The sequence below is a fragment of the Lycium ferocissimum genome, chromosome 10, assembly GCF_029784015.1.
Source record: "Lycium ferocissimum isolate CSIRO_LF1 chromosome 10, AGI_CSIRO_Lferr_CH_V1, whole genome shotgun sequence".
NCBI classification, from domain to species: domain Eukaryota; kingdom Viridiplantae; phylum Streptophyta; class Magnoliopsida; order Solanales; family Solanaceae; genus Lycium; species Lycium ferocissimum.
The window spans coordinates 29763057-29782207 of record NC_081351.1 but is presented as its reverse complement, the minus strand read 5'-3'; the positions used below and the strand labels follow the sequence as shown (position 1 = coordinate 29782207).

Here is a 19151-nt window from a genome sequence, read left to right as displayed (position 1 = left end):
ACTTACATAGAAGAATAAGACCTCAAATTACGGCACAATCTAAACCAATAATTGATCAAATGCGAGGAGAAAGGGAGACGGTGAGAATTGAACACACGTCAGTATGTGAAAAATTCTTACCAATACTACTCTGAGAAGTCAAGCTTTCAAATCTAAAAGAATGCAAAATGATCCACAGTTGGAAAAGCAAAAAATAAAATCCAGGAATAACAAGGCTAGTAGTTAAGGCACAAGTCCAGAATTAAAATACACAATTAATTGCTGCAAGGCCTTAGGCCAATTCATTTTGCTCCGCTTTACTCTTATCCTTTTCCTTTGATTACATTTCCTCTACATCAAGACTTTCATCTTTGAAAGCCAAAATCTCAAATTAATTTCCCACCCAAATCTTTTACCAAATGAACATTTGGGCTGCGAACTTTAAAAAAAAAAAAAAAAAAAACTAAATTATGAGCGCTTCGCGCACACATTTTCCTCCTACCCCAAAGCGAAAAGCTTACAACACATTACAAGCCGGCTAATGAAAAAGGAAAGGGAAAAAAAGACCTAGAGCTAACCTACAATGTACACCAAATTCATTTTCTAAAACCAATCTTGCCTCTAAAACCAAGCGTCCAATTCGCCCCAACCTGTGCAAACACCTTTACCCTCGTGTTCATTGCTAAATAGTGTCTGGTCCGAGCAATCAAGCGATGCACCACATGCCACGTTATATGATTGGCATGCTGAATGACACACTCGTAGACGATTGTCCCCATCCTTGTCACATTTTTGTATTGAAATCTGGTTTTAAGCAAATTGATAGGAATGAATAAACGGTAATAACAAAAAAAGCATAGGATTTTTCTGAATCAAAATGTTGAGGGCATTGAAAAAACTCACCCAGCAGGCTAATCGTTTAGCAGCTCCATCACAATCTCTACCCCTAAAAATGTTCAAAATCTTTCGAGGACCAGCTGGGAATAATCTGTTGTAGTTGGGCATCACAACTACTTCCTCCAGCTGCTGCAAGATACTTAACTCGCTAGGTGCACAGTGTTGCCCCGATACATCATTTTGAAGCACGTCTTTGCAAACTGAGAGACTAGGAAGAAGCGTGGAACTATTCTGGCACGTGTAACCAGCATAGTCAGAGCAACGGAACTCACAGACTCCGTTATCACAAACCCCACCATGAAGGCTGCATTGCTCATCACAAACAGCTGCATATCACCAATGGAAATGTTAGCTAAAGTAGGGGAAAAAAAAAACTTAATGCAACCTTTGAATGACAGTACTGAATAGAGAGTATTAATAATGCTGGCATTATTTTATCGATTGTTTGGGGTGTTGTATTAAATAACAAGCATTGCATAATTTCAAAGTAGTACTGAATAGGGTGTATTAAGTATAAGAATAGCACTGGTATTGTCAATGTCATTGTTTACTATGTATAAGAATAGTACTGAATAGGGCGTAAAAGTAATACTGGTATTAGTTGTATGAGATTTAAATTTGCAACCAAACATTGTACTAAAATTTAGTACCAGCAATATTCTACCTAATACACCCTACCAAACGAAGATATAACATAAAGTAGATGTTGTCGGAATATTGTCTTCAGGATAGGGTCAATTTGAAGTTACAAATTCATCTACTTAACAGTTTCTTCAAGTACAGTTACTTCCAAGCTCGGTTACAAAAATAATTTGTTTTAGAAAAAGGAAAAAAAATGGTAGCTTCCACGCGAGATTTTGAGTTGGTTCAACAAACTAAGTTGACTACTTCTTTTACAGAATAACTAACATGTGCAAAGAAGGAATCAATTAAACCATGTTACCTGTGGAACAATCAATGCCGGTATACCCGTCATCACATTCACAGACGCCACTCCCGAGACACTTTCCATGTCCACCACAATTGCCAGGACAGGAGCCTGAAATAGAAAGCAGAAATGATTACACCAAATAAACCTGCTTTCCCAAGAGTTTCAAAAATCACAGAGAAAGTATGGGAGCTCACGTTTACTACAATCATGACCACCAAACCCAATAAAGCATTGACATTTTCCACCTAAGCAATCTCCATTGAAATTGCATGAATTGGGACATTGACTAGACAAAGAAACTGGAGTCACATCACATAGTTCATGGTAAGCTGGGCAGACAAGCTCACCTACAATTTAGAAAAAATAAAGTAAACAAAAAAGAAGAGATTTAGTTTCATAAATCAACAAAGAGATGCTAATTAGTGATTAAACAGAAGTAGTATAATTAGTATTACCATTAAAGGCAGGAAACTGGATGGGTCCACCAGCTTTTGGACAAACTCTCCAAATGCCATCTACAGCAACCTGCGAGAAATTTCACCATATAATAAGCTAAACGTAAGATATTCCTTCCCAGGATTTGTTCTTTTTCCAAATATAATCTGAGCTGGAAGAAGTGAACTAGGTGACAATTTACAATACCCACGTATTCAGATTAACTTGGCAATACTATTCCATCTTACTTTAAGTTTGATAGGACATAAATGCTATGTCCATATTTTCCAACTGCTTGTTTTATCGTGTTCTAACAAAAATAATATTATAACTACATGCAGTATTTCTCTTTTATCTCCACATTAGTCAAACTATGGCATTCTAATGGATGGTTAGATAGCTTTTTAATATTAGAAGGGTAATACTCACAAGTTTTTACAGTTATGCTTCACAAGAATGTAGATATTTTTAAGTACTAAAGTTTATTCAATAATATGGCTAAAAAGAAACATAGGGCCCATTTGGCTTAGCTTTAAAAAGAGCAGATTATAAGCCAAAAAAAAATAAGTTGGCCTACCCCAACTTATTTTTTTGGGCTTATTTTAAGCACAAAATGGCTTATAAGCTGGCCAGCCAAACACTCAAAAAAGCTGAAAACAGCGCATAAGCTGTTTTCAGCAACTTAGTAGGCGTTTGGACATGCGATTTCATCTCATGAGATGAAATCCTAAATCATCCAAAAAGGCATGATTTGGGATTTGAAATCATGATTTCAAAAAATATAAATGTAAAATTTGACCCATACGTTTATATTTTGTAAAAAAGGACCCATAAGTTGGTAGATATATTTAGCAATCATGTTTACCAACCATTTGTATTAAATATTAATCTGCAAGTTGGTAAAATATATTTACCAATCATGTTTACCATGTGGGAGGATTATATTAAAGAGTAGTTACATTCCTATTGATGTTAAATTTTTCTTTTCATTGGACTAAAGTTTGATCAATTGATGTTGTATTTTTAGAAAGGCCTTTTAGTAGCGTATTAATTTTATTATGAGTTATGATTTACTAATTTGGTAAGATTGTATAAAAATTGGGAAAATTTTGATGGTTTTCACAACTTGTGGGGTTTTTATGTTTATTAAAAAAATTGCAACTTAAGAAATCCAAATTACATGTCCAAACATGATTTCATCTCATGATTTCATCTCATGAGATGAAATCATGTCCAAACGGCTCCTTATAAGCCAATCCAAACAGGCTCATAATGATCCAGTACCATTTTTTAGTCTAGACATATTTCAAATAAGTTTTTGGAAATCTAACAATATTAGGTATATTGCAAATGTTTCCGAAGTCATACCTCTAACGAATTGTTTGAGCACCTATGCTGATAACAACCATTGCCTTGGGCCATAGAGCCACGTACAAATCCAGTACGCACTAAAGATGATGCCATGCACCTGTATGGATTTAAACTAAAAACTGGTGAGCTAATATGCGATTAGATATAATCTCCAAAAGCTACAGGCGAACGAACGCCTCACCTTGAACTACTTCCCCTCACTTCACCTAACATCCTATCAGGTGCACGAGCACCGTTGGTGTCTGTACATGATCCATCAGAGTAAGCAACAAAATAAGTGCAATAATCGGCCAATGATGACTGACCACCTGCAATAGCCATCCATCAGAAGTTACAACACAAAAGCCAGTTCTAGAAACTTACTAAACCAGTAATGTTTGAGTTTTTAGCCAAAAATGTCCCTTTTCTAATGGAGCAGGTCTATTTTGGTCCTTCAAATATAACCTGACTTTAGTCCCTTAAGTTTGCTATAGTAGAGCACCTTTGGTCTAACTAACAAAATGGACTTGAAAAATAATGGTGACTACCAAAAAACACAGCAAAAACCAATCAAAACAACCGACTGACTTTCGAACCAACTGACTTGGCCGGTTTGATCCCATTTTTGTTTTTATTTTCTTAAATAAAACCAACCAAGCTTGGTCGTTTTCTTTTTGCGCCAAAAACCAGGAAAATAAAACCCACTGAGCTCAGTTTGTGCCGTGTTTTTGGTAGTCGCCGTTAATATTATAAACAAAGAAATTAATGGAATACCTTTGTTAGCTTGTGGAAAATATTGTGCCCATTGAGGAAGATCGCCACTATAATTCATAATTGGACAATAACCTTCTGCCTCCCTATTAAATGTACATCCAGATAACTGGGTGGTGTTACAATGATAGGCTCCCTTCCAGTGATTGCAGGGGAAGGTAACGAATTCCGACCCTTGGTTGCGACCCCAATCAAGACGGTCGGCCATGCTATAATTAGCCCGGTACCATCCACTGTCCTCAAGTAAAGCAAGAGTCATTTTTGAAACCACTGATCTTGTATCCACCGACCCAGTCATAATCTCATTCATCAATAGCCTTTTCTCCCAGTGAGAACCTGCAGCAATTTTTTAATTAAACAATCGATCCATAATTCGATAAGATACTCATATAGCAAGATATAAAAGATAATTATCAACCTGATGTACCACGTCCGCCTCCATCTTCTAGCTCGAGTCCAGTAAAATTTTCAGAGAATGCCTGCATTGATAAACTAATTAAGAGTATTCTAACTTTTGGCTTTAGTTTTGCGCATAAAGTTAATGTGGCCAAAAGTAACTAGCTAACATAAGCTATAGGCTTCGGAGAAGGAAAATGAAAGAAAATGAAAGAAAATGAAATATTATAGAGCATACCCCATAGTGATAGCGAGCATGCATGATAACTCGAGGAAGCACCACTCGAGTTGTAATTCTTCCAAGTTTTTCATCCATTGCCTGTTCAGTAACCTATACATGGAAATGACAAGTAAATTACCTGGAACAAGTAGGAATTAAAGAAGTTTGGGCAGATTTTGAGCATCATTCACAGCTTCCAATTATCCAGACAAAGTATTAGTAAGTTTAGGTATGGACTTCCAGCAATAAATAAATTGTACATAAAAAGCTCCTATATTCGGAGAATAATGAGGACCCCAAACATCAGAATTACCAATCAAAGGGGAAGGGACAGAACACAACAAGAGTAAGTTGAGCCCCCTTACTTTATCATTTTAAAAATTAGCCCCCTTTCACCCCAACTTCTAGTCTCATTTTTTCTGTGTTCCAACTTATTTCAGTTGACTAATATGCTTTCAGAAAAGAAAAGAGAAGAACCAACTTGCAGATATTGAACAGTTTGAGCACAACTGACCATATAAAAGAAAAAATATGCCAGGGCTCTCCAAAATCTCATAAAAAGCAAAACCAGAGGACAGTAATCATTCATCTATGTCTAAAAATATTCAACATGATTCCCAAATAAATGTTCAGGAACGGACAAACCATAATAAAAACAAATGTCATTTTCTATTTCAAAACTAACAAATGTCATTTTCTATTTCAAAACTTACGAAGTGCAAACCAATGCTTTTTAGATATACAAAAATACCACTTGTTGCATGTTTAGGTATACCGACTCATCTTTTGGTGTAGCGCCATTAACCAATCAATATATAACTAAAGGGAGTTTGCCGCTTGTCAACTCAGGAAGAAGGAATACATGACTTTTTGTCGGAAAAAAACTCTTAACAGGAAATCATCTTCGTCGAAACTCTTAAGACAAGAACACTTTCTTTTCCCCTCCTCCTTTGGAGATAATTATAAATTACAAGAAAGAGAAACTTTTTTTTCTAGAGCAAACACGATGATATCAGAATTTATATGAATATATAGTCTGTCTTGCATTTTGTGCTCCTCTACTTGGAAATCGTAATGCATATAACTTTTCCTAGGTGAAAAGTTTTTGCAGTTTATGAACTCTTATTGACATGAGTTTCTAACTGGTGCTCTCTGCATGGTTATAGCACATGCAAAAATTAAAATTACCTGACTACGCCTACGTTTTCGCTCATCACGAAAATGAGCAAAGGCATGAGGATCAAATCCAAGAACGTGCATCACTTCATGTATCAAAGTAGCTTGAAGTAAAGTTTCCGCTTCAGCAGTTAAATGGCGAGGAGCAACATTAACATGTCCTGAAACCAGAAAATCTCCGTTTAGCTGCGATGTCTATGATAATTCTTATCCAATCACATGCTTTTGCTCACACAACACTCACCGGCAACAGCACGACCCCATTGATCACGCTCACATGCTACAGCCCATGCAAGAGTGTTGCCTGTTGTTGGCCTTGTAGTTACCAGAAGAACCAAATCCGCATTTGCAACACCCTCTGAAGTATACATGGAGAAAATATGATAATTCAAACATAAAAATAACGAACCAAATAGAAATGAAACTATCGTAATAGAGTATGAGGAATGCCAAGCAGCTGATAATCCAATAAAAGTACCTTCAACGTATTTTCTTGGGAGTTGTACACCTCCATCTTGTCCACAAGCAGAATATCCACTTAACCGCAGGTTTCCCTTAACTGGCTCAACGGATAACGCTCTTCTAAACCAATCCGCTGTCTGCTCGAGGGCCTGAATAGCAAATTGCATCCAGTTAAAATACAACAAAAACATACCCAGTGTAATCCCACAGGTGGGGTCAGGGGAGGGTAGTGTGTAAGCAGACCTTACTCCCTACCTTGTGGAGGTAGAGGCAAAAGCGGCATCACAACGGCCTTGCTCAAGTACTAATTACTGTGCAATAGCCCGCAAACCACACGGGAGAAATAACCCGCACTAGGCAATCCATGTGCGACGAGCTTGACCCAGAAGGCAAAACCCCCTACTTTCGTAGGCAAGGGATTTCGAACCTGAGACCTCCATTATGAAATCCCCATGCTCAACCAACTGAGCCCCCTTGCGGGTGAGTCTTTATTTTATCAGTAATTTTTAAAGAGATTCGGTAATCTTGCATGGTATGTTTCATGAGATACTACACTAATTTATGGCAGAAAAATCACAAAACATGTTCATCTGCAAAAATTTCAGTATGGTGAAGGATAAGAGGATAAACCTTGCGAAGCCGATGCCTTTTGTCCTGCTCAGCTATATCATCTAAGGTACAGTTATACCAGCAATCGCCATAAACTGGAGGATCCCCATGTGGATTACAAGAAGATGTACCAGAAAAAGAAGCACCTGATGGCTCCCCAAGCTAATTAGGCAGAAAGAGAATTGATAAATTAGTAACGACACATGTCAAATTTCCCAAAAAATACTTTTCGAACTGATGATTACTACTTGCCTTCACAATGTCCCCGACTTCCTGACAGTCTCTCTCAGATGAGTGACCAACAGCATCATAATTCAAAAAGATTCTAATCGGTTGCATGACATCATTTTGTTCTTTGGGAATTTCAAGTAATGCCCTTCCTCTACGGTGAGGAGGATTCGAAGCCACGGACTCCTCATACACTTGGGGAGTGACAGAATACACTTGCAAACCCGGTCTTTTCCTTTGTTCAATTATCTGATCATGAATGCAAGAATGGGATATGGTATTCTTATCTTCTTCTTGAATGTCTTTTCTCAATAATTGATGGTCCGAGAAAGTTGCTAAACTAGTCTTTAGACATAATAGTAGCAATAGAACCTAAGAAAGGCCAGGTAAAGAAGATCTCAGGAAAAACATCAATCAAAATCTAGCTTCCGCTTCCTAAATGCAGTCACCGTAACACTTAACAAGCAAATTTAGATTAGGAATAGATGTTCAAAAGATAAAAAGGCATTTTTTAAGAAATGTTTCTTCTGAGATGAACAGCTAATCTCCAAAATGAACATCAACAATCAAAATCAAATTTTTGTACTCCACAAGCTTACTAGAGCTGATCAAGAACCTTACAAAAATTTAAGCTTACTACAGAGGTAAAGGACCTTACAAAAAGCTAACTATTACCCCTAGCTGAATAAAGTCCATGACTATAAATGAAACTACAGAAATTAACCCTTCAAGAAAAAAGCCCCAATCTTTATAATCCAATTCAACCACAAAGAAGAAAACTTTCTTATTTGAGCCAATTAATCAAATACACCTAGTTTAACAAAATACCCATTACCCAAAATAAAAAGGAAAGGAAACTGAAACTTCATCAGGAACTACAAGATCTTATAAATGGAAATTACCATAAAATGCAACAAGTTTTCAAGGGGAAAACAGCAAAAAGAACAAACTTTCTGCATAATTCATAACTTCAACAGATCCAAATCTTTCTCTACTGTCCAAAATCCTTTACCAGTAAGAAACCACCTCAAAAAAACTCCTCTTTTAACTTCAAATATTTTTCAACTATCCCACATACATTAACATACCACCATATTATCCCAAAAATAAAAACAAAATTAACCAAAAAAATTGAAAATAAACCCTAAAATCCCAGATTAAAAATCCTTACCTGTGGAAAAATTACAGCAAATCTGAGCTTAGTTGAAGAGCTGGATTTTGAATGAACACTCAACAAAGGACATGTATTACTTCTACTAGTACTACTACCACTACTACTTCTACTACTACAACACCAAATCTTCAACTCCATGAAACGCTGCGTTTAACAAAACACAACACTACTAACAACAACAACCTCGTTCCCATCAAATCTCCACCATTAACGATGTTTCTCCGATTAACCACATTATACAAACAGATTTGTGTATATGTATACACAAAATAAAGTAAAAAGATTGAAACTTTATCAATCTTTAAGATACCCTTTTGAGAAAAATGAACAATGAGATTAAAAACAAAAAAAACTCAGTTCTTGAATAAAGATGAACTGTGGGGTTATACTATCTTAGCTTTTCTTCTTAAACAGTGAACCAAAAATCTGTACATTTTTTGTGGAAAGCAAAGTTCTTGTATTTGTTTGGACACTGAATTAATAAAGAAGAAATATTCAGAGGATGATATGAAAATGTTTATATAATTTAATAGTATACAATAAAGTGAGTAAGAATAGGTAGGGTGGGTGGAGTTAGATCATAATTTATTTATTTTAAGATTAGATAAATATTTTATGTGTTTTTGTTCATTGAAAAAAGTTACACTTGTAAAATATCATGGTGTTTTTTGAAGTAGCCTTGCTTTTTATCGGAACTACTGAAATACCATTGCCTTTTTATTCCATTATAAAATGAGTGGGCTTACGCAAAAGTTCGTATAATTATTTTTTTGGTAATAACTTTTATCATTTTATTTCCATGATGATAAGGACGAGTAAAAATGCGATTTGAATTTGTTTTAAAAAGATCTTCTTTTTAATATTAGTGGTAAAGAACAAAATAATTGTCTGTTTTCTGTCCAGTAGAGACCTTAAATTTTGGGTTTCTGACTTGTCAATACAGAATTTCAGTAGCAACGAGTAGATTAATGATGGTTTTTGGTTTATTGGTTTTAGATTATGCGATGACAAAATATTAAATTTTGAGCAACTTTTTAATTATGGTTTTTTTTTTTTGGATTATGTGATAACACGGTATTGATTAATATATGGAGCTGTTTGACAAATATAATAGAGAATGTTTGTTGGTGTCCAATTTTACATAAGTGACAAACAAAATATGGGTGAAGACTCATAAAAGGGGTACAGCAAATCACCCATGGGAAAGTTCGTTGTCCATTAGCTAGTTAGCTAAACTAATTGGGGTATTATAATCACTCTTTCGTCACAGCACTAACAACTTTATTATAGACACACAAAAAAGGATGGAATATTATTTTTGATAATTATGATGCACGGTTTAATTTGTGCGTGTTAGCATTTACTTGCCTTATATTTTACGATCTACACTAAGGCCCCGTTTGGACATGATTTGAAACCATATTTGAACATGCAATTTGAATATTTTAAGGAGTATTTTCTTTTATAGACATAAAAAACCCCACAAGTTATGAAAACTATCAAAACATTCTCAATTCTTATACAATCTTACCAAATGAGCAAGTCATAGTTCATAACAAAATTAATATGCTAATTCATAACAATCGGCTCAAAATTAATACTAGAAGACCTTTCTAAAAATACAACAATTGATCAAATTTTACTTCAATAAATAAAATTAAATTATGGGTCTTTTTTTACAAAATTAAAAGGTTGGTAGATATAAATAAAATTTGGTGGAAGTTAATGAGATTGGTAAATGATTGATTGGGGGGGGTAATTGTTAAAAATATCTACCAACTTATGGGTCTTTTTTTACAAAATATAAACTTATGAGTTAAATTTTATATTTTAAAAAATTGAAATCATGGTTTCAAACCCCAAATCATCCAAAAAAAAAAAAAACGTGGTTTCAAACCATGCGTAAAAATGCATGTCCAAACGCTGGTTTGAAACCATGATTTCAAAATTCATGGCCAAACGCCTACTAATAGTACAATCTTTACTCTCTTTTTAGTCTAGTAATATTTCAGAACATTTTATTTTTCTTTAGTCTAGTTACTACATTAATTATAAAATATTTAATTTTCTTTTAATTTAGTATCAATAGGAAAATAATATATATTTTTTATTTTATTCTCTTTAAATAGAGAGGTAGTCTTCTATTTTTCGATACAAGAAATAATTCAAGAATCAATATAAAGGAGTATATTTTATTCTCTTTTTAATTTTCTTTTTAGTTTTTTCGATTTTCATAACAGTGCGCACGTCGATTAGATTTACAATTTGGAATTGAGGGGCATTTATTATTATTATTACATGTCAAAATTAAGCATAAAGGGGGAAAAAGGTCAACTCTGCCCTTTGACAATTAGTCCAGGTTGAATTACAAAAGGATCAATTTCCTCCTAAACTATATTTGAAAATTGAAATGAGATTAATTTTTTCCTTCTCTTCTTTACAATTCAGGACCAACCGTTAGTGGATTGTGTATATGCATGTCAGCATGTGTACAAACTGTACTTTTCTACCTTGCAAAGGCCAAATCTTTTAACCTTTTAGTGGCTCGGGTATTTGGAGCAATTTACAACCTTAATTGGGTAATTAATTGCATTTAAGTCTTGTACTCCTTCCCTTTAATTCGTCCTTTCTAGAAAGACATACATGCCAGGTACTAGCTGATTAATCAATAATCCACTATATACGATTAACAATTCTTATCAGAAGATATAAGAAATTATTAAATCAATAAAGATTGTATGATATAATGGTAAGTAATCCTACATCCTTAATTATACGGAAAAGGGTTAAAATTACCCCTGAACTTTGAAAAATAGTTCACGAAAATACTTCGTTAAGAGGTTTCGAGTTCGTTTCAAAATTATTTTTCGAAATAATTTTTTACCGCAACAACAATTTTTTCCAAGCAAAAATAATATGAAATTTTTTCCAAAAAAATAAAAATAAAAATTATCCGTATTATTTTTACTTGAAAAAAAAATCCGGATTGAGTTATTTTAGTGGGTTTGAGGAGATGAGCCAAAGTTAGACATAAGGGTATAATTGAACATAGGAAGGTAAAAAGATAAAAGGGATAAACTATTTTTCAAAGTTTAGGGGTAATTTTAACCCTTTTCCGTTAATTATATTAAGAGGTTTCGAATTCGAATTTCGATGCAACAACAAGAACATAGCAGTTAAATCCCACAATGTAGGGTTTGGGGAGGGTAAAGTATACGGAGACCTTACCCCTATCTCGGGAGGTAGGGGGCGGTTTCGAAAGACCCTCGCCTTAAGAAAACGTGACGAAAAAAGGTCGGATAAGGACGATGTTCGATCAAAGTAATATGAGAATGAAACTAACGAAACGAAAAAAAAAAAAAAAAAAAAAAACCCATGATAAAGCATGTTGAAAAGAAGACGGTATCTATCACAAATTAATAAAATAATCGAAATACAAGAAATAATTACTTTGATAATCGAGTTTGAATTCCAATGCGAATTCAAATATTTAGTCGGCCCTATACTAATATCAACACCGAGCGAGAACCAAAATAAATAACTACTGGAATATGTACTGACTAAAAGTATAATCTACAAATTAGTCCCTAACATTGAAAGTGATCCAGGATCTCTAGTTGACCTTTTCTTTTGGGTCAAATAAAAAATATTTCTGTCAGTCTATTTGTTAATTACTATATTATTCAGTTGTTTCTACTATTCCCTTCTATTTCAAAAATGTAGTACTCCCTAGCAAACTAGTGAAGTAATTGGAGTAATGTTATAAGAGAAATCGAAATGAATTGGTAGAGTTATATTTCAGATAAATTAAAAAGAAAAAATGCCATCAACTTGTCGATCAACAACCGAACGCTCGGCCCTCAATAATTGTTCAAATGATTTAGTTTATTATGGACAATATAAACATTTTTATATTAGTATATATTTATCAGTTTATTGGACTTATAGTAAGAATTCATCAGTAATTGTTTTATAAGTGATATAATTATATAAATATTTTTATATCATTTGGTGCGCAAACTTAGAAATAGAATATCCCCCTGCTAAAAGATTACGAAGTATAACAACTAAACAACGGTTTAATAGAAAAAAGTAGTAGAAAAACGATGAAACTTTAGAATTGTTAAAAATAAAATCTTAAGAAATATACCGTAAAATTAAATAAAAGTCATGTCCCCAGACACGTTTGCCTATATTGTGTTGTACAATTGATTGTCGGTTAATTTAGTGATTCAGTCAAACGGCTAGAGCTAGTGGCTGAATTTATTTATTACAAGAACGGTCATTAATTTATTTAGCCAGTAATATAGGATTTAATGGGGTAATTATAGAGTGCTAACTGCATTTATTTTTACTAGTTCTGATTGACCACGGCACTCTGAACGTATAAGTCAGTTGTCGATTACAGATTGGGATTTGTCTCACACTCTCTTACTTGTTCAATTTTCTTTTCTAAAAGTCAAACTATACAAATTTTAATCAATATTTTGAGATATATTCTTTCATTATATTAATATGAGAAGAATTATAATTTGTAATATTTTTCGTGTAGTTTTTGAATATCTAATTTTAATTTTAAAAAATATTAAATGGATCTAATTCAATTTAGCTCTAAAGATTAGTCAACTTGACTTCAAAATCAAACCTGATTAACTAATATCGGCACGTAGAGGAATACGTTATATGCACTATTTTACATTATACTGTATAGTTTACACTGTGATAGCAAAGTACTTATATTAAGTTTTACTGAAATTCATATAAGTAATTATCATGGATGACTATTCACTTGTAATTATCTCATAAATTACCTGACTGTATAAACATGATGTTTACAGCCCGTTTGGGTTAGTTGATTAAAAACTTTAAGTGTTGAAATTAATTTTATAAATAGACAGTTATGTGTTTGAAAAATATACAGTTATGAATTTGAATAAAAATGTTGAAATTAAGAATAATTAGTTAATGTGATCGGAAAAAAATGTTGATAAGTAGTTCTAAAAATATTTACACAATTAACATACCATATGACTTAAAACCTAATTAAACAAATTCCTCTCATAAAACATTTTATTTACCTAGATGGGCAGAAAAAGAATCGTGACACTGATCCAAATTATTAAAAGAATGCGTCATGGTACGATAAGAAGGTTTTTTTGTAGAATCATCAGGTAGTATTTTGTAGTCACAAACTCTCGTTGCGTAAGGCCCGTAAAAGGAGGAAATGTTTTTACTACATGTCACTTCATTCTCATAACTCAAACTGGACTTCTAATTAAAAATGGAGAGATTACATCATAACTCTTAATTTCAACGTCATCAACACATGTAATCCTGCAAGTGGAGTCTGGGAGGATAAAATGTAAGTATGCAGACCTTCCGCTACATTTGTGAGGTGGAGGGACTATTTCCATAGACGCTCAGCTCAAAATAAAACACGACATCATGATAGCAGGATACAAAACAAATAAAGCAGGCCTTAACTCTTGATTTAATTTCTTTCATATAGAATCACTGTAGCGTTGAAAAGGATTAGTAAAAAGTAAAATTGTCTCGAGCAACTTTTCTTTTTTCTTTTTTACAAAAAAAAAAAAAAAAGCAAAGATATGCATCATTACGTGAATTCGGGTCTTATTTAAAACACTAGCAAATCGCCCAATATAATTAATTTGATCTCAAGTTAGTCTTTATGGTTTTAAAAAAATCGCGATTCTCCCAGTGAGTCTCCATATATTTTTTTTCCTCTTATTTTTTCCCTTAATTTCTCAACTATTGTTAAAATTTATCTTGTTTTGGTTAGGTTCGCCTCTTTTTATATTTAGTAAGTTGACAATTCAAATATCATACATGTCAATTTTATAATCCTAAGATTCAAGGATATTTTATTATATTATACATTTTTAATTTTGAACCACAAGATTTGAAAGTCTATCTTTATTTCTTAAATACAGTCGAACGTAGACACTTAAATTGAGACGAGGGAGTATATGTCGGATGAAAAATGAAACGATAATTAAGATACTACGGACCGTGGGCATGCCGAGAAACGTACGAAGAAAGCTGAGGGGTTTAACGTAGTATATATACATAAAAAATAATTTTAACCTTGTAAAAAACGGTGTTTTTTTTTTCGAAGGATTCGGATGAACCTCCTCGGCTCTATGTGGCTCCGCCACTGCTCGTGGGGACTTAAAAAGTAAGCACACAAGAGGTAGAATTAATGTTCAACTTCTGAAACGTACACATGTTAGTCCTTGCTTAGAGTACAATTTCAGTTGTTTTTTGTACGACTTATTGTTGACGTGTTCGTCTACCTTGGGCGTTTATATATAATAAGAAAAACATAGAATAGAAAAATAAATATATATTTTTAGTAATCTGGTCAAGTAATATGGAACGAAGGGAGAACTTTATTTATTAATTGTTAAAGAACGTGAAAAGTCAAGTTTAGTAATATGGGACAAAAGTACTTCGTTTTATTAATTCTTAAAAAACGTGAAAAGTCAAGTAATGTGGCTATGTATTATGGGACGGAGGGAGTATTTCATTTATTAATTCTTAAAAAACGTAAAAAGTCGAAAGTGAACAAGTAAAAGTGCAATGTGTCGGAGAATTAAAATTGAAGTGCGTACGTATACCTATGGTAAGATAATTAATATTCGGCAGTTAACGTGAAAAGTCAAAAGTGAACAAGTAAAAGTGCACGGAGGAAATAAATATGTGTCAGAGAATTAAAATTGAAGTGCATGCATGTATACACGAGAAAAGAATAAATATTCAGTACTATGACATATGTCCACGTGAGATTTATTAATTCTTAAAGAACGTGAAAGTCAAAAGTGAACAAGTAAAAGCGTACGGAGGAAATAAATTTGTGTAGGAAAATTAAAATTGAACTACATACGTCTATACATGAGAAGAGAATAAATATTCAACAAGAATGTGAAAAGTCAAAAGTGAACAAGTAAAAGTGCACGGAGAAAATAAATGTGTCAGAGACTTAAAATTGAAGTGCATACATCTATACATGAGAAGAGAATAAATATTAAGTATTATGACATATGTCCATGTGGGATCAAAAAGTAATTGGTTAAAGTGTACAAGTTATATTGCTTTTGGTACAAGCTATATTCTTTTAGATAAAATATTCATTGCGTGTCTGACAATTTATAAAGGCGATTAATCGATGTTGTTTTGGTCCCTCTTCCACACTTATATATAATAGAAAGCCCACTTTTGATTGGCTTAATTAAGATGCGACAATCCTACCAATCAAATAATTAATTTTTAAATATTAACAAAAAATATGATCCTCATAACAAGCAATCAGTTCTATAATTTGGCACGATTTAAAATCATTAATAAAAAGAGTAGTTAAAGTTTTGGTGTTTTCCTTACCTAAAAATACCCCAATCATGCAAAATTTCACATCATGTAATATACTAGTTGTTTTTTTATTTTAAGAATAAATGGGGCTTATTTTCTGTTGGATTCTTGGTCCACAAAATGAGTGTTGTAGTTAGTTACAGCTCATCAACCCTGGATAAATGCAAACTGTTTATATTATTGTTGGTTATGTATTAGTCAACCAAATGGCATGAATAAAGAAAATGCCGTAAAAAGCACCGCTATTTAACTCCCAATCAATGAGAAATGTGATGGGATGAATAGAATTCTTTCACTCTTAATTAAAGATCTCGAGTTTGAGTTCTGAGTATGAAAAAGAATTATGTTCGAAACACTTTCCCTTTACATGGGCATTATATAATGTGAATTTGGATTAGTAGGCACATAAATATGAGCATCGGACGCCGAATGGAAAAAAAAATAAAAAATCAACTCCCTTCTCCTCAAATGCTCCCCTCAATTAACGTAGCTTCAGTTGACTTAAATTTGAAAAAATTGTTCATCTTTTTAGTTATTTAAGTACTTTATAACATGCATGCATGCATGACTTTAGTTTTGTTATTTCTTGTAAAGTCAAATTAGACGTAGACTTTTTGATTTTTTGTTTTAAATTTGGAAAATTTACTTGTTATAGCCTACTTTTACTACCTATTTAATGTTAATAACTACCTTTTATTAAAATTAATAATAATAGCTAATTAATTTTCTAAATTACCCATTCTAGATACAACGAATCATTGCACTTATCGATTCAAATACACCGTAAATAACGAACACTATCCCAACTTCCCATTTTTGAAGTAATATACATTACGTTTCTCTCTCACTTCCATTAATTTTCGTTTTTTCCTCCTCGGAATCTATCCATTTACCATCAAGCACGATTCCACTACAATTTACGAGATTTGTGGGTGGTGGTGTATTTATGTAAGTTTTCATTATTTTGTGTATTTTGGTCAATTTAATTCAATATTTTTGACTTTTTCAAGATTTTTAACTTTCAATGCTTAGGGTTTCCCAATTTGAGTAGTGAAAAACATCAATTATGGCGGATGAAAGCATATCTAGTAGGGTTACAAGAGGTATCTCATACTCTTCAAAATTTAGATTCCCCTTCTTTTGATTTGGGTATTTCTCAGCAACAACATGATGTTGATTTTCCTGCCGAGAAATTGGTTCTTTGAAAGGAGATCAAGAAAATCCATGATCTGTCGAATCGAAATCCTTCTATTAATTTGGAGAAAAAAATGATTCGAAATGTAATGCGCCAAAGAGGAGAAAAAACGTCCGATGTTGCTTCTAGTAGCAAAGGGAAGAATGTTATAGAGACGGTGGGAGAACAACAATTAGCGTGAACAAGCAGTATTTTTTTGATTTTTATATATATATATATATATATATATATATATATATATATATATATATATATATATATATATATTTTTTGTGACTAAAATTGTATTTTAGATGTTGCCCAAATTCGATTAATGATTCATGTATTTTGGCCGCATCTGTAAGTATATTTTCATGTATTTATTGATCTGATAGCATTCGTATGTAATTTTGTATTTGTTTTGTTTCGTTTTGTATTTGAAACATACATACAATTTTGGCATTCAAGCTGTCGATGATAAGAACTGGTTTTACCTGTTATCGATGGATGGTCAGCTTTGGAATGACGAGGTGATTTTTATCAGCAATGAAATTCACCTTTTGTTACTAAAATGTTTTTATGTATTTGAATGTGATCTAATTGATGTATTTTTGACAATTGACACATTGACGTCATTTTCTATTACTTTCGGAAGAAAGGAAAGTATGATAAAAGGAACAATTTCAGCTTCCACTGTTGACTACCTATTGAGAGGGTGATGTGGTCCACCACGCATATCACAATGTTGAAACCCAGAAAAACGTGGCAAATGAAGAGCAAGTATTGATTGAGTATGTTAAGGGCCAGGCTTATTGCAATGTGTGGCATACGATTGACAACGTGCTAATACCGGTGAATATAAAAGAAGAAAATCATTGGTTATTGGTACTCCTTTCATTCAAGGACAGGTATTTTTGATGATGAATTAAATATTTTATCATTATTGTTTCATTCATCATTTTACCGCTGAATTCTTCTTTAAAAAAAAAAAATGTACAGGCGTCTGTATGTTGACAACTCATATCACAAGTAGGGCACAACGCGGTTGACCAGAATGAAAATAAAAAGCTCGCTACACTTCGCCACATTTCCTACATCTGACTGGATTCTATGTGAATCAAAAAAGCATAGATTTGGTGAAAGACCCAGCATATGCGGATAAGGGATAGATCGATATCCTTGAAGTTGTCTATGTTGAAAAATCACGCATCAACTTTGCTTGGTAGCACGTAAGTAGTAAACATATATTTTAAAAAATATCATAGTGTATCAAATACATGATATATCCTATCAATTTATTATTCTTCTAAAATACATGAGTTGTTTGAACTTGGAATACTTTATTTAGAACTTGAAACATATATTTTCTAATATAAGTTCTTATCTGTTTTTTTTTTTTTTAGAGGCGGGTGTCTTCACGGCGGCGTATCTGAGTATTTAACATCGGGTGAAAGGATTCCGGATGTCATTGATGCACACGTACGCGTATGAGATACGGTGCACTCTTATGGGGACTACACCGAACGCAAGTTTGCGACAAAGCCGAGAGTGATAATGAAGTTCCGCGAGACCGATTAGGCCGAGAATCGATTACGACACTATAGATGCAATTGATGTTTGATAAATACTATTCGTGCATTCAATGTTTTTTGTCCTTTTTTTCATTAGAGCAAACAATATGATGTTTTTAGATGTATTTTGGTGATGTTGGATAATTATCATTTAACCAAAGAAATCTCAAGGGGTTTATGTTCCATATGTTTGATGTACTTAGTTTCATATATTGTCAAATATATCTGAAGTTTGGAAAAAATACAGTAAAATGTGACATCATGAATCCACAAATACATTTATTCACCAGGTTCACAAAATATGTATGTTTAATTCACTAGGTTCACAAAATATGTATGTTTTAGTAAAGTTTATTCATTTTTGTTTTAGTTTAATAAACACATCTTGCGTA

At 33.1% G+C, this 19151-nt stretch overlaps 1 protein-coding gene across 1 annotated transcript; it reads right to left on the bottom strand.

Moving 5' to 3' along the window:
* Window positions 1-238: 238 nt before the first annotated feature.
* On the bottom strand, window positions 239-9163 carry LOC132033282 (uncharacterized). The gene is made up of 16 exons (XM_059423212.1): window positions 8626-9163; window positions 7479-7826; window positions 7248-7388; window positions 6634-6766; window positions 6400-6513; window positions 6168-6316; window positions 4998-5090; window positions 4782-4842; window positions 4367-4699; window positions 3795-3921; window positions 3611-3710; window positions 2263-2332; window positions 2002-2154; window positions 1820-1915; window positions 883-1202; window positions 239-783 (listed from the first exon to the last, which is right to left on the bottom strand). Exons 1-16 carry the CDS (start codon window positions 8764-8766, stop codon window positions 601-603), a joined length of 2562 nt encoding a protein of 853 aa, XP_059279195.1. The 5' UTR covers window positions 8767-9163; the 3' UTR covers window positions 239-600.
* Between the last annotated feature and the right edge of the window lie 9988 nt (window positions 9164-19151).